Genomic DNA, 17,544 nt, shown 5'->3' with positions numbered 1-17,544 from the left:
TCTCAAGTGGGTCATATATATATCATAAGTCATATATATATTAAACCACTGGACTACAGTGCAACCAAGTGACCACAGAAATAAAATTCAATTAAAATTTTAATTCTGTGGTCACTGGTGCAACCTGTCTGATTGTACTCTCATTCTATTGTTAGACCTTCCTTCATCTCAGCAATAAAACATTTTTATTTTATTCCCTGTTCATATCACAGATTTACCATCACAGTACATTACTAGCGGTTACTATAGACCATTTCAAGAACTTGTGGAGAGGTATATTTAGATAAAATGCTCTAACCACATTCTAGATATGCAAGGTATTAATTTCTACATTCATTCAGAATAAACAAATAAACCAATTAACCAACTATTTAAGGATTGGTTTGATTATTCTTTGATCAATCTTATCAATAGATATATAGGCCTATCAACAAACAACTCAAAAGAATAAAAGATTCTGGCTCAGAAAGGCAAGTAAACCTCAAGTAGGCCAACTCAATATTGCAATCAGCATTGAAGCCCATTTTAAAATTCAATATTTGTCAAGAAATTGAACCCATTGGTGTATATGAAAAGGTAAACTCTTTCTTATAGGCCTATAGTTTTAAACAGTTTTATCAGCTTAACCACTAAAAAGGTGATCAATACAAAGACAAAGGATAGTTTTTGTTTTTGTTGTGTAATATTTTATAAATGTCTGGCTACAAAGGAACTTAACATAACATCAACATATCAATGATAACTTATGGGCTATTGTACATCATATTAGATATAATTATTAACACAGCTTCAAGTAAGTATAAAACTGAATAAGACAATATGTGCCTATGCCATTCCTATCCTAAAAAACAAAATGGGCGGACAATGTTAAACTTGATTTTTTCTTGGTCCTTAAAAAATTAACTCTTTTAAAACATTAAAAATTAAAAACATAAAAACTTATAAGTGATCTGTAGTTTAGTGCTGATTGTGTAAACATGTAAAACAATTATAAAAAGCTAGACAGGAAGGCACATACTGAGGCACTCATGTAAGCTTTGGAAGACAAATAAAAAATTTGATCAATAAAAAATAATTTTTAGCGCTGATCGATTTAAAAAAGTGACCTGACTATTTTCAGTTCCTAACACTAAATCCCTGTAGGCTCACCTAACCTAACTGTCAAATACTGTCTATCGATCCCTGGTCAGCATGGAAACACCTTGAACTCTGCTATGATAGGTAAAATGTTATACAAATTATAAAAACTCCGTAACAAAACTTACAATTTATCATCAACTACTACAAAAAAACATAACGAACAACATGAATAACAACCAAATACATTAATGCTACTTCCAGATAACTGAAAAATCCTGCGCAATGATTACAGTGAAAACAGAAAAGTACTTAATGGTAACCAAAAACAAAAAAATAACTCGATGTAATGAAAGAATAAAAAAGTACGAGTCCAACTCGAGACAAAAAATGTACAAGGCATGAAAGTATTGCCATTTAAAAATGTACAGACAAGTAACAAATTAGAAAATATAAACTTGTGTATTCAATGTATTGCTAAAAACTACAAAACTCAACCATCTACAGCTAGAGCGTAAGATACTTTATACAATAATATATAAACAACTAACCTATTGAACACTCACTTGCATTGCATTGTTTGACTTTAGAGGAGGTACAAATTAACCGGCTGAACCAAGAAATCTGACTATAAATAAATAGATTATGATAATATGCGTGGACTCTAGTCTAGGCTTTTGTACTTTAAAGATCTTTCTAGGAAATATAAATATGCTATATGTAGTTACGTTATTTGTGTAAACAATAAATAACATTTTATGAAAACTATTCAATATTGAAAGTCTACATCTACAGAATCTAGGGAGAGGGAGTTTGAAAACAGTCTTAATTTGGAAAACACAGTAAATCGACTACAATTGCACCAACATTTTCAAAATCACTGATGATTGTACTGATAAATATCGTTAATACAAAATAATCACATTAAAATAGAACCGTCTAAATGGTCTACATATATCTAACTGTAACAATACTTCTTTAAAACTCTTAAAGAAAACTGCGATAAACCAACTATAAAAGTACAAAAGTTACAAAAATGAACAATGATCTGATATCCGAAATGATCTACATTAAAATTACTCCAAATCAAAATTTGATTGAGCAAAACAGAAGAATCACAAAATGAAATCATCAGCCTTGACCGTTGCATTCTATTGTCTTTCCAGTTATACTTTGGCATATAGCATCGTTAGCAAGTAGATGTACATCTTAAACCTAAGCACAGCATTGTTGAAAAGCATAAGTTACAAAAAAGAACACTTACTAGCTCATATAAAAACTATATACAGCTATACAGTATGGCTTCAGCGGTTCTTGATGGTTGCTGCCGCTCTGGCCTTGCGAAGACTCGAGACCATTGCTCTCAATCTTTCTTGTTCCTTCCTGAGGGCCTGAACTTGCATGTACTTTGACTGACTCTCGGCGCTCAGCTCTTGACAGTAACTAGCTGCATCTCTCAGAATCACAACTTTGGCAGCTCTGTCCTTGCCAACCAAACTAGGAACCAATGTCTTCAACTCCTCAAAGCTGTTCCTCAAGTCTATCCTTCTCATCCTCTCCATGTTGTTGTGCAAGTCCCTTTTCTCCTGATCCTCTTCTTCGCCGAACCTCGGGTTCTTTTTTCTCCTGGTCGGAGTACTCTTCTGTCGCTTGGTCTGACGGGAGTACTTGTATACTGGCTCGTCATAGTCACTGTCAGAATCGCTGCTCTCGCTGATGTACTTCTTCCTCTTGTGTTGATGATGCTGACGCACTACTTGGTGTGACGCCTTCAGTTTCCTACTGACAGCCTCCGACGCAGACAGCAGCGACGTCGTGATCTCCTCTAGGTGTCGCTGGTCGCGGCGGGTCGGTCTATTTGGCAGATTCCCTCCGCAGGACGACGATCTACTCGAGGACGATGATGACCTCTCACTCAAGGACACCACGTCGATCTCTTCGTCTTCCTCTGCAAATAAAGAATGTTAATGTTAATAAGTTAACTATGTTAATAAGTTAATGTCACTATCAGTACCATACTCATACTAAACTATCTAGGCAATACATGTGGTAAGTACTTTGAGCGCACGTCTTTGATATACATAATCCCGGCTTCAAATCCTACCAATCACCAATCAATTCTATCAAGTGATGAAGCCGCAATCTCAAAACCTAGCCTGAAGTTGCAGTAGGAGCGCCACGACGGCAAGGGCGTGGTAGAGGGTCGATAAGCGTTATCAGAGGGTGGGGGAGGCGACGCATTCCGACGCTCTGCATCGTGGCGCAACTGTGGTACGACAGACGATATTGCGCCAAACCTACCCTACTCTGTGGTTTATAATATAAATAAAATACCTCAAACATAAAAAATCTATTTAAACATCGAATTTCAGTAAAAGATACAAGGTCCTGTGACATTTACAGGTGATTGTTAAAACATTTAAGAGCTGTATAGTATTTTTCTTCAATTTGCGTACTCGTTAATTTCTCGATAAAATGTGTAATTTAGTCAAAGAAAAAAAAACTACCCCAAAAAATCAAGCCAACTTTCCTTCGACTCCTTTCCCCGCAAAACTACGTCAAGTGAATGAGAAAAACTGCGATAAAAATAGCTAATTGAGAGGCTAGTCGCATTGCGTGCAGCATGAACGGATTGCCTGCTCTAGTACATGCAGTAGTACGCCGTGCCACGCTACACGCTATTGTATACAGCTATAGCCCAGCCAAGCTACGTCTACGTCAATGCTCAGACCTTGACCGCAGACATTATCGCTGAATTTTTATCAGAGGCGCCGTTTGGGGGCCGCGCCATTCAGCCTATTTTCGCTTTCGATAACCTGACACAGTATATGCGAAGGTTATTTAAACGTGATAAAGTATAGTATGCTATTTGGTTTAAAATTAACATCTAGTGCACGGTAGTGATACTAGCAGTAAAATTATACATCGAAGTAGGTGGTTCAGAATAGTTTTCCCTAGCACATCTCGGTCCCCAAGTGTTACAAACAAGTAAAGTAAAAATATGTATTTCGTTAAGGAATTAGCGATACTAAAACGGCATAAAATTTACTGTAACCTAATCAATTAGCGGATAAATGTTTTTGTAAAAGAATTACCAATAAAAATGTCCACATGATTAGTTCAAAAATACTCCACAAGATAAAGTCCCTACCGTAAAAAAACTCAAGAAAAAAATCAAAATATTTTAAATTAACAAAAGAAGAAACAAAGTAATTAAAAACCACAACGTAAATACAAGAATCACGAGTTAACACGATCGAGAAAAACTTTAAATGAATGACATATATTAGCGCGCGAAAACCCGCTTACGATGTATCAGCCGACGTAAATGTTTGTGTTGAAAACAAAAATAGATCTCGATTGTCAAAAACATTATCCATTCAAAAAATGTCAAACCTATAATTTCCACAAAACATTTCCAAGATAACGAAACTAAGCATATGAGAGATTCCCCCACATGTAAAAACGCCTAACGTCCTGTTAACGACTGTAAGGTGAATGGGCACGTGTGAAGACACGCCTAAGTTCAAGGACGGGTTGTCGACCTCGGTGTACTACGGCGTCCATTGCGCAGGACCAGTCGATAAGGGCAGACGTGACGTCAGGGAACCGCCCTAGCGCCCTTACCTCCCCCTACACAGCCACCGCTACGTCACCTTCCCTAGTGTTGCGCAATCAGCAATACTACCCGGCCACTACATACAGGGTTGAGATTAGCGGAGGGATCAATGTTGTAGACACTGTTGAATTGTGACTTGATTTGGCGGGAATTGTAGGATCGATTCGTTAGTGTAGGATCGAATATGTGCCTTGCACAACTCATAATTATGAGATTATAACAATTAGCTAACATACTAGCAAATACTTAGCAATATGTTAACGGATATTCCAATACAAGATCATAAGGACCTCAACCCTTCTTCAGTCAATCAAAATTGATTAACAACTAGAATCGTGAAAATTCTTCGAAGAACAAGCGTGGCCTAAAAATTATCTTTATTTACAAATATTAGAAAAATATTGATACAGCTGGTACAAAATAAATCTGTTAACGACCAACTAAACGTGAATCACACAACGGAAACGACTGGTCCCACGAGACAACTGAATGTAGAGCACAAAGTAATCGCAATCCATGAATGAACGGACGGAGGAAGCGACCAAGTGAAACTTCCGCAGGCAAATTGAAGAACCGCGCCTTCGTCTTGTCCGCATTCTTTTCTCACGCTGGGAAAATTGAAAAATCTGCTACGAGATGGATTTGAAAACGATTCATTTCACAAATACATCGTTTCTGAGTGAAGATGTTTATACTGTATAGACATTACCAATTATTTATTGTTACTAAGAGAGCTATGTATATACATAAACGAAATAAAACGTAATAGATGAGTGAACGAAGTGAACGAATCTATGTATCGTGTATAGCGGAGTCGGAGAAAAGTTGTCCGCTTGTCTGTCTGTCTATCTGTGTGTGTGTTCGCACCAAAAACTCAAGAACCGTCGCACTTATAGCGTTCAAATTTTGCACAAATAATTATGACACCAGTGGGAAGACCTCATTAAAATTCTAGACGATTCCGCTCAGTAGTAATTATAAAACCCTTAAAAAACATTTTTGAATTTGTCCCATAAGAATAACATTAGGAGCTACCTTCTTCTTCTTTTTATTTGTTTACGTTTTGCGACCAACAATTTTGTTGTCTACTTAAGACAGAGAGAACGACATTTACTCTAAGCTCTTTCATTCATGGAGTAAACAGTTTGGCGTCTATGAATATATATCATTATAATTTCACAGGTTTCAGAATAATGTTGTTTAAGTTAATTAAATTTCACAACTTTCTGAATAATAAATTGAACTTTACAATATTAATCGGCAGTTATATACCGTTTATGTTCAGTATTAAAATTCACCTTTAAACTAAAAATATATATGTATATTTAGAACAAAGCAGCTTTTTACATTATTCAATTTAATGTTGGCATTGAATATTAAATATTCAAAGATGTTAGTACTGTAATACTAAATTGCTATGCGAAGAGGCGGGGGGGCAACAGGTCCACGACGTAGAGAGTGTTAAAGGAAGCGGAAAGGTGAGCAGTGCGGAGTGTGGAAATACTTTGTGACTGTTAAATTAATATATCTGTAAAACTTAAATGCTATGGAAAGAGAGGGAAACAGGTCTACGATGTAGGAAGTAGTAGTGAAGGAAGTAGTCGAGGCGAACGCTTCGGAGTGTGGAAAGCCTTTGTGACAGTTATAATAATGTATATCTACAATTCTAAAAACCTTTGGGAAGGGAGAGAAACAGGTCCACGACGTAGGAGGTGGTTAAGGAAATAGTCGAGGCGACCATTCCGGAGCGTGGGAACCCTTTGTGACAGTTAGAATAATGTATCTGCATTTCTAAAAATGCTATGGGAAGGGAGGGAAATAGGTCCACGACGTAGGAAGTGGTGAAGGAAGTAGTCAAGGCGAGCAGTCCGGAGTGTGGGAACCCTTTGTGACAGTTAGATTAATGTATCTGCAATTATAAAATGCTAAAGGAAGGTAGGGAAACATGTCCACGACGTAAGAAGTGGTGAAGGAAGTAGTCAAGGCGAGCAGTCCGGGGGTGGGAAACCGTTGTGACGGTTAGATTAATGGATCTGTAATAAAAAAATGCTGAAGGAAGGGAGGGAAACAGGTCCACGACGTAGGAAGTGGCGAAGGAAGTAGTCAAGGCGAGCAGTCCGGAGTGAGGGAACCCTTTGTGACAGTTAGATTAATGTATCTGCAATAGTAAAAATGCTAAAGGAAGGGAGGGAAACAGGTACACGACGTAGGAAGTGGTGAAGGAAGTAGTCAAGGCGAACAGTCCGGAGGGTGGAAACCCGTTGTGACAGTTCGATTAATGGATCTGTAATAAAAAAATGCTAAAGGAAGGGAGGGAAACAGGTCCACGACGTAGGAAGTGGTGAAGGAAGTAGTCAAGGCGAGCAGTCCGGAGTGTGGGAACTCTTTGTGACAGTTAGATTAATTTATCTGCCATAATAAAATGCTAAAGGAAGGGAGGGAAACAGGTCCACGACGTAGGAAGTGGTGAAGGAAGTAGTCAAGGCGATCAGTCCGGAGTGTGGAAACCCTTTGTGACAGTTAGATTAATGTATGTGGAATAATAAAATGCTAAAGGAAGGGAGGGAAACAGGTCTACGACGTAGGAAGTGGTGAAGGAAGTAGTCAAGGCGAGCAGTCCGGAGTGTGGGAACCCTTTGTGACAGTTAGATTAACGTATCTGCAATAATAAAATGCTAAAGGAAGGGAGGGAAACAGGTCCACGACGTAGGAAGTGGCGAAGGAAGTAGTCAAGGCGAGCAGTCCGGAGTGAGGGAACCCTTTGTGACAGTTAGATTAATGTATCTGCAATAGTAAAAATGCTAAAGGAAGGGAGGGAAACAAGTACACGACGTAGGAAGTGGCGAAGGAAGTATCCAAAAGGCGAGCAGTCCGGAGGGTGGAAACCCGTTGTGACAGTTCGATTAATGGATTTGTAATAAAAAAATGCTAAAGGAAGGGAGGGAAACAGGTCCACGACGTAAGAAGTGGTGAAGGAAGTATTCAAGGCGAGCAGTCCGGAGTGTGGGAACCCGTTGTGACAGTTAGATTAATGGATCTGCAATAAAAAAATGCTAAAGCAAGTGAGGGAAACAGATCCACGACGTAGGAAGTGGTGATGGAAGTACTGTAGTTGAGTGTGGGGACCCTTTGTGACAGTTGAGTTAATGTACCTGCAATACTAAAATGCCATAGGAAGGGAGGGAAACATGTTTACGACGTAGGAAGTGGTGATTGAAGTAGTTGAGGCGAGCAGTCTGGAGTGTGGGGACCCTTTGTGACAGTTAGGTTAATGTACCTGCAATACTAAAATGCCATAGGAAGGGAGGGAAACATGTTTACAACGTATGAAGGGGTGATGGAATTAGTTGAGGTGAGCAGTCCAGAGTGTGGGGACCCTTTGTGACAGTTAGGTTAATGTACCTGCAATACTAAAATGTCATAGGAAGGGAGGGAAACATATTTACGACGTAGGAAGTGGTGGTGGAAGTAGTTGAGGCGAGCAGTCCGGAGTGTGGGAACCCTTCATTAGTTATATAAACATATATTGAATTTTTAATCATTTTTAGATGATATAATTACGATATTGTTTTAAATCATCATTGTAAGCCATACGATATTTTTTAGGAGATTCCTTACACCGAGCTTTGGCAATTAGGTTAAGTTAGATTAGTTCAGTTTGGCTTAGTTTTGTTTATGATAGGCCTCATAACAAATATGGAAATAGGCTTCATTTAATCAAAAGACATGTTGTACATGAACGATGGGTTTACCTCCTATCGATAACTGTTGGAAATCCATTACGTATATTACCAATGACTTTGGTTAATTAATGGATGAGAAGTTAGGATTGTTGTTGACTAAGATTTGGTTGGTTTGCCCATACAAATAACATCGTGTTCACCAGTGACACCGGTAAGTAGGCTAGGTGTGGGTGGACTCTTTCATTACTGCGCTCATGTTCACTCATCCCGTTACGCGCAGAATAAGCGTACTACTAGTAGTGAATAAAATTATCGAAAAAGGTTTATTGGTGTTGATTATTTTGTTTAAAATTAAAAATTCGTTAGTCATTGTTGCATTCCCAGCAATCACAGTTATGTTATCAACTTAGCTTATCTTGACCCTTGACGCATACCAATTTCGTAACTGAGTACACACTAAATCTTGCGTATATGGAAATATACCATTTTATAAGAGTACTAAACTACTGTTTTCTGTTCACATACACGACAGCTATTTCAGAGATTTTCAAGTGTAACAGCCTATTTGAACCACCCGAAATCCTACGTAGTAAAAAATCACACAACTTCACACCGTCCAGCTCAAATTTTGAATCGCAGGGGCGCGGCGGGGCTGAGCCAAGCTACGATTCCCGATATTGATCGCAAGGGTAGTACTCCAACAGGTTGTCCCCCCCCCCCCTGCGTCTAGACTTCCCCAACAGCCCCGTCTACGTCAAATCGCACGTCAAAAACACATGTCGTTGCCGCAACGATATATATTACAACCCCAGTCGGTCTTTACATCCCTCCCAGTGACATATTGGAACCATCCCGGCCTTCTAGCGAAATGAACATTCATTTCAAGGAGTTTGTATGCTTCATTGGACGGTGATACGTTTTTGCTGCCACAAATCTTTTGGAGAAACCGCATAAAGCCCACAATTTACAATATAACGGTTAAATTGAGCAAACAGGCTTTCTAAACGATTTCTGGAAAAATATGCAGAAAATAATTATTGAGAATTTGTATAAATTTTCTGAACCAAATCCGTGAAATATTTGGCTATCACAAGGAAATTGTATTCATTGGGATTCGATTTATATGTGTCATTGAGTAGAAAAATACGTTTTCCCTCGCATAAGTTTTGGCGTATCAGCATTTGAAATCACATCCAGGGCTTATAACGAAAGACAATAATTCCCCACAACCTCATAGAGCCAAATTTATTTGCGTTCGTCTTTATTTCTACGAGCCATTTAAACTTTAAGTTATTTCAAATTTACTCAGAATACTAGGTAGCTTCCCATTTATTTATTCCAAAGCAAACATTTTGACACGGACTGTGTATTAATCAAGCACGTAGAGTAATTCCTCACTAAGCCTCCCAGGAATCACTAGTAACCTGTCTACAGTCCACACAAGGCAGCATTTTAACATTCCAGGTACATTCCTACTGAGGACTGAGGTGACTAACCTGGGAGTTACGTAAGCTTCCCCTCCCAACGTTGGATCATTCATTGGGAACGAGCGCTAACTTAAGCCGATTACCTTATCTGTGATTGGTTGACAGCTACAGGTATTGGGCTAACGCGTAAAGGGTTGGGTACTAAACTTTGGCTGTGCGAGTGGTTTTCCATAGGTTTTTTGGATTTTTATGTTCGCTTTGAGATGTGATTTTAAATTTAAATTTTTGCGACTTTCAAATAAATTATTCAAAAGGGTTTTCATAAAAAAAGTTTAACCTTAATGGGACCAAACCAGCGACCTTCAGACTGGCATGCGAGCACAATATCACTCATTAGAAATATATCCAAGATGAGTAATAACTCATCTCTCAACCACCTGCCTCCATCACAAGTTCTTTATCCAGGAACAGGTGGACCACGAGGCACTAGCACCTGCCCAGGTAGGCGTTACAAGATGTAATAGTAATGACAGTTGTGAGACAGGTGCCACCAGAGCACCTAGCTCCTCTCCTGTGGCACCTGCCGTGGTTGTCGACCTACTGTCCCAAGGTCATGGTCTGGCTGTCTGTCAAGGTCAGAGAGACCTTGGAGTTGTGACTGTCTAATACAAGCTGTCAACCCATTCTTTTGGCGCGGAGGTTTAATCGCATAAAAATCGCACTTGTAATGTCCTATAATATCGAAAGCCTGTTAAACTTTGTTCTAGAAATTCGAAGCTAGGGGATTCGATTGTATAAGATAACCGGTACTGCAGGGATCCTGATGTAAGCATTTTATATTATAATAGCATAAATTTATGATGTAGGCTATTACATAATAGAATAATATGAGATAGGCCTATGCTAAGTAAAAACCACTCACAAAATGTGAATTAAGCTTTTAGTTTAATTTAATGAATCAGTCCGCATTTAGTGCAAACAGTCTTGTATTTGTAACGGTTCAGTTCTATTTGTGATGTCGCTCGAAGGCCGCGCATTCCATTTCTAATCTAGAGACAAATATTTTGCTGTTCATTTGTTAGACTATGGAATTCCATAGTTAGATACTGTAGTTCTTTACCCTTCGTGCTCCAAATGAGCTTTTTATCAGAAGTTGGTTAAAAGTAGGTTAATTTATTAGATAAGATTAAAATAAGCTGTTTTCGATGTACAGTATTTCGTGCTGTAATGTTGTTAGTGTCCATAACCTATTTAAGTTCGCCAAGGTTGGCGCACCTGTACCCCAGACTCTATGGGAGGTAACTTCTAATTGCCCCCTAGGCAAGTTTATGCTCCCTCCCCCCCTGGCGCTACCCCTGCCCGCGTCCCACCCTTCTTATCTTCCTACAGATTCTTTACGACCGACAATTCACGTCCCGCCCTGTAATCTTGGGTGTTACAGACGCCATTTTCAACTAAACGAACCGTCTTAAGTTATTTCGTCTGGATCTTTTAAACTAACTATAAATATTTAATTCTTACAGCTTTTGTCGGTAGTTACCTCAAACGTTTGCCCTTATGTTAGAACTCTCATGATTTCTGCATTGATGGGCTTTCTATTGGATCAAGCTTACATAACAGGTTAAAAGTTTATTTGTTTTAGGTTACAAGGCTTAGCCTACTGTCTTGTAATTATTAATTTAAAAGTGACCCATTAGAAGACAGACCTCCATGATGGAGGATTCTAAAATTTTGACGTCGTCACACGCAAAGATAGAATGAATAGACACACGCAATGAAACACAGAATTATACATAGATTGGATGACAGCAGCTATGAGAAAAAAAATCAAATAAATTCCTGTTTTCTGTACTTTTGATGGATGGAAATCGAAGTTTAGTTAGTAAAACCCGCAGATAAAAACACAAATCAAACATTCAAAATCGATGTACACGTGTTAATCGTTGTAGAAAACAAAATATCCAGCTTCCAACATCACTGATCATCCGGTGTTAAAAAACATAAACCACCATAAAACTACGACAATTAAATTCAACAAGATACAACAACACCAAGATTACGCGCAAGTACATTCCCATCAAAATTAAATGTCCGCAGCGGAGCCGGATTTCAAGAACAGTGATTTAAACATTAAATGCCCGGCGAGCGAGTGCGAGAGAGACAGAGAGGAATGCAAGGTGACCTTGTATAGGCCAATGTTTCCCGCGCTTTTCCCCCTCCACAGCCGCCGCCCGCCGTCTGACCCGGCCGCAACATTGCGCAATCTACCCGCGAAACCCCGCAACTGGTATGGTACTCGACCTGTCTGGCGTCTGACTGTCAAAATCATGTGACGAGTGTAGCTTAACAGCTGATCGTTCTGTCACTATCAACTAAACTGGGCTTATCCATACATAAATCCCAAAGTACCCATGAACTTATGACAAAAGTAAGTCACACCCCCATAAACCATATACTTAAAATATTCGTCATGACGAGAACCTTGCTCAAAACTATCCATTATTTCATAAATTGCCCTTTAAGGTCGTAATTCTTTTCTAAAGAAAACTTCCCATGTACCCAATGTTAAAAATACCTCAGATGTACTTATTTGTTTGTTATTTTTTTCAAGTAGGCTAATCACCTTATTAAATCAGGTGTGATTAGGCTATTTGTTTGTACAGTATTATATTCTGTTTTGTTTATTTCAGCTTAATCTAACAAGTCAATAATTTTATTAATACTTATGAAGTCAACCGGGTTGAAGCCCTTGGGTATCAGCTAGTCTAACAATACAGTAACATTAATAATAATAATAATATGATGTGTTAATGCTATGACAGTAGGACTACTGACAAAAATAAAGAGTATATAGCAAACATATTCTTAATGGAGTAGTGAAATAATAATTAGTTATTTCACTGCTTTTGGGACTATTCCCTAAAAAGATTCACTTTTTGGTAGCACTGTTAGAGAAGTAATATTTCTCATCTTGTCTTTACCACCTCTTCAACCACCTGATCAAATAGTAATTGTCTTGTTTACCTTTTGTATAGTTTGGTTTATCAATAAAAACAATGTCAATTTCTAGTAAACTAAATAACACGACACATAACGCTTTCATAAAATAGGCTACTTCATTATCTCATACTATAAAGGCATTCTACTGATGATTTAAGATTTTGACATCCAACTCTAGTCCAATGTATTGTAGCCTATATTAGGTAGGCCTACATTATTCTCTCACTTCTGAAACATTTCCAGTACGGTACATAGACCACTAACAAGACAGTTTCTAGAACTCACCAGAATCTGAAGGTGTGACGACTCCTAACTCCTCCGGTCTGATGTTCTTCTTGCTAGAGACGTCGTAGTTGTGGTCGGTCTGCGGCGGTACCTCGGGCTCCCAGGCCTTGGGTGTGGTGATGGCCTCGAGGGCGCTGCGGAACACACTGGTCGTGTTATGGGGGTCTATAGGGATGGGTGCAAGATCGTCATCCTCTGACTGCGGCGTGTCTGGTCGCGAGTTCTGAGGGGTGGGTAGCTCGCGCTTCACAGGGGTAGTGTTAGTGTACGCGGGGGTGTGAGTGGGAACAGAGGGTTTCGGCGGAGTCACTGTAGTCCTATTGAGAAGCAGACTTCTGCTCTCAGGCTTTACCGTTCTTACTTCTGTCCTCTCACTCGCGGGCACTATGGTAACCACTTTGTTGGCACTGTGGGTGATCAACACCCCGGGTGTGGTTACGGGTTTGGGTATGGGTGTCGGTACTACGGGTGCGGGTGGTGGTGGCTGAGGTTTGGGCACAGGCCCCACTGTAGTCCTTTGGAACTCTTTGTTACAACACTGTCCTCCCCACATACAATCGTGGTTTCTGCTCTCCCGGAACTTCTTGGAATTCAAGCACTCGCCGTCGCTGTCATCCTCGCTGTCATAGCTGCTGTCGAACACACTGGGGTCGACATCGTCCAGGTCGAAGCTCATGAGGTCGATGCGGTTGAAGAGTTCCTCGTCGCTGCCAAAGAGCGACTCCAGGTCGTCTTTGGAGTATTGTCCCCACGGGTCGCAGGGGTCGAGTTTGCAGACCGGCATCTTACTAGGTGAACTGAAACAAAACCGAGCTGTCAATCACCGGTTTTTACGATTCTTGAATCCTGTGAGCAACATACCATACCACTAGAACAGGCAAAATACAAATAATTTCAAGTAAGTTTAGTTAGGTACTTTAAATCGTTAGGTCTAAGAATACGACCTGTCCATCATCAATTCAGAACCAACTGTCCATCATCAATTCATCACCAATTCATCAAAACATTTTTCACTCGACTCTGTCCGTTATGATTATATTTTAGCCTTCAAAATAACTGGCCTTAAGTTACTTAAAAAGGATTATAAAGCTGTACTAATCACTTTCATAAGACCCAATTTAGCCTATCTGCAATTTGATCTATCTCTATTTCTATTTAAGCTCCTGCAGAAACAAATCCATTCTAGTTGCAGTGCAATTTTTACTTAAACGCAAATGACTGTTACTCCAAAACAAAATTTGTAATAAGGATGTTTTGTAGATGTAAAATAAGAAGAACAAATTGGCCTAAATCTTCAACATTGTTTAGCGGAAATACGATTGTCACACCAATTAAGCCTACTGCATATATATTTTCTTAGGAAAATCGTTTAGGGCCTTTTACAATATATCCTATCCTCTCACTAAATTTAACGTATTTATTTAGGAAATCCTTTCCTTAAATATTAAACCTAAACCATTTTTAGAGGACAATATAACCCTACACACAGTAAGTAGGAGGCTAAGTTATACAGATTTCTTGCAATTCATTATAACTTAAGATAAAAATGGATTAACTTAGCCGAATCGATTGGGCTAGGCCTAAGTTATTTTACTCATGACAGTTGTATCTTATTTGAACGCACTCTAATAATTTACCACGCTTAATATATTACAAAATACTGTATGCCCGTTACCTAAGGTAAAGAACACCATTTTAAGTTTTTTAAGGAATTACTTTACTTACTAAGCTATTAAGTTTTAAAGTAGGCCTAGACCTAACTTAAATTTACAACAAATTGGAACACCAATAAGTTTAGCCTATATACTTATTATTGTTTATAATGTAGTACGTTTATCGCAATAAATAAATACTTAGGCTAAGTTTCTTAAGCCTTAGTAATTTATATTAAATGGTGAATAGAAAAAAGATATGTTAACTTGAAATAGCCCCCAATAGCTACCTAAATCGTTGAGCTGGGCTTTATATTTTTTTAAGTGTCATGCAACTTAAAATAAACAAAATGATATTCAGGCCTAGGACTAACTTATTAAGTTATATGCTTAAAACTCCTTTCAGCTTCTTTAATATACTAGGATGACATTTACACGAATTTGCGCATTTAACTTTGAAAGAATCTAAACTTAGCCATATTTGTTCGAACATCTGACTAAAGTGGGCCAACTTATCAAATAATAGGAACACAAAAACCATACCTTTCACCCTACCTACTTAGCCTAATAAGTTTAATGAAAACAGAAATTCAAATTTACTATCCTAACTAACAGCTTAAGTTGATCACTTAATCTAAACGAGAAGACCATAAACTAGTCATGATCATAACTTAATGATTATTATGACGGCATCGAACCTCGAAACTATCAAAATGTAAATGCAGTAGCTTTAGCTTCTCAGCTTCTCTCACGAATAATTCTCTAGATGTTGGTAAACGCGAATCTTCGACATGACAGAAGAAATGACAGATGTCAGTTATAGTTATGTTATTGGGAGTGTGTTTTATCAATGTTAATAGGAACTGCCTTCTTCTCTTCTACTACGAATAAAATTCGGACTAGAGTAGTACATAGGCTCTTAGTTAAAAACTATGTAAAAAGTTAAACAATTTGTTAAATGCGTTAAACTCACCTCATTTTCACTCTAAATTATCAATCAATTAAATAGGCCTTCTTGGTAACGCCACGACAATAATAGCAATGGGTATTTTTAAGTAAATCACAGAAAAGAGCAAAAGCAACAATGGATTATTAATATTTGCTTTAATTAAATACCAGCTGTTGGTTTGACATCAGTATCCGGCGCGGCGTGAGTTTGACAGCTGGCCACCGCCCACAAAATTCCGGCGAAAGTACAAAATGTCGTACTATAATTTATGAACATAGTTATTTGAAATTTTAAATGTAAATAATTAACAATAACACACAAGCTTATAATATATTAACCACAATAAATAAGTAAAATCCGCCACGACAATTTGATGACGTGGGAGTTCAAGTGCCACGTTCACTTCTTACTGGGTTATCAAAATCTTGTCTTCAATCTATAACATGTTAGTATAATGAATAATTCCTAATATATATTATTGTACTAACCTGGTAATGGATATCCTTAAGTGTAACACGAAGTCAATCACAAAATATCACAAGTCCAAAAAAGCCGGCCGGCACTGACGAACACCACTAAATTTATTTAGGAATAAATAGCAATTCGCAAAGAAACGTCAATCGAAAAACAAACTGAACAGTACTTTGCGAAAATTCACTAAACATTATCCCACAGTAAGAAAAGATAAATAGTCAAAGTCAGACTTTGACAGGAGAAAAGCCGGCAGTGAACGGATGACGTTTAGCGAGACCACTGCCACTACGACTGAGACTGAGTCGCTGCCGAACGAACGGAGTGATCAGCTCTATGCGACGGACTGACGACTGACACTTCGGCTACGCCCGGGCCGGTTCGTATTCCTCCGCCGGCCTTGGCGCGCTGGCGGGAACTCGCGTAAATGGGTCATATCGTCTATCAATTTCTGTCTGTTACAGATTTTTAAGCAACTAAACTATCTACGAGTTGGTACATTAACTGTACCAATAAATCGTACTCAAACGATGTGTTCTAGTAGTATCCCTTCAATTGACACGTCGTACTGTCATATGTAACTCGATTTTATTGACGGACTATTTTGCTGCGCGCGCCGGCCGGTGGGGGGAGTGCTCGCCGGTACTTCCCGCCATGCCGCGCTCTCCTTCAACAATTTAAGTCTGCTCTGTTTTCTGAATCATCATGTATTTAAAGTCGATTCATTTGCCCTTTGAGAGTACTCCTTTGGACGGGAGCAGATGTTTTTTGGATGACTCAGCCATTCATTCAAACTATAAGGGCGTTCCAGTTAGTCGACTGTTTGGCCGTTTTATCTTTGGAGTACGTAGTTCAACTCAAGGATGGTTTTAATCAATAGGAAGAGAGCTGTGTTTTTCGAACAATGTCAATTTTCTGGAAAGTTACTTTTAAATTAGAAAAATATGTTAAGAAACTACGTTGAGATATTTAAATAATTTTTAACTCTTTTCAGAGAAACGGTTAGATAGTTTTTAGAAGCAATAGCGATTACAATATACATAATATAATAAAATATAATATGATTGTTATTATAATAAACAATTTATTCTTTTTAACTAAGCTATGACACGTATGATTATGAAAACGAATTGTGTGTATTTGCTTACAGTGTTACAAAAAAGTTTTATAAAGTAATAAAATAACAACATAACAATATTTTAAAGATTTTAGCTAAAATTACAGAAAAATTTCACTCTGTATACTTTTACTGAATTAAAAAACGCCTTCAGTGTCTTATCGTAAGTAACGATGATGTTATATTATTTCTGATCAACATTTATTCAATTAAAATAAAAGATACAATAAATCATACCATTTTTTTACATTATCTCTTGGTCGA

The 17,544-nt window shown here is 38.3% G+C and overlaps 1 protein-coding gene across 1 annotated transcript; it reads right to left on the bottom strand.

Moving 5' to 3' along the window:
- Positions 1–660: 660 nt before the first annotated feature.
- Positions 661–16,496, bottom strand: LOC129003127 (transcriptional regulator Myc-2-like). Its single transcript, XM_054431368.1, has 3 exons — positions 16,181–16,496; positions 13,092–13,888; positions 661–3,025 (listed from the first exon to the last, which is right to left on the bottom strand). The coding sequence occupies exons 2-3, from the start codon at positions 13,873–13,875 to the stop codon at positions 2,382–2,384; spliced, it is 1,428 nt and encodes a 475-aa protein (XP_054287343.1). The 5' UTR covers positions 13,876–13,888; positions 16,181–16,496; the 3' UTR covers positions 661–2,381.
- Between the last annotated feature and the right edge of the window lie 1,048 nt (positions 16,497–17,544).

The sequence above is a fragment of the Macrosteles quadrilineatus genome, unplaced genomic scaffold (genome assembly GCF_028750875.1).
Source record: "Macrosteles quadrilineatus isolate MER2022 unplaced genomic scaffold, UCM_ALF_1.0 Scaffold_9__3_contigs__length_116548681, whole genome shotgun sequence".
In the NCBI taxonomy this organism is placed as follows: domain Eukaryota; kingdom Metazoa; phylum Arthropoda; class Insecta; order Hemiptera; family Cicadellidae; genus Macrosteles; species Macrosteles quadrilineatus.
Note: the sequence above shows the minus strand (reverse complement) of the source record. Positions and strands in the feature narration are given on the sequence as shown.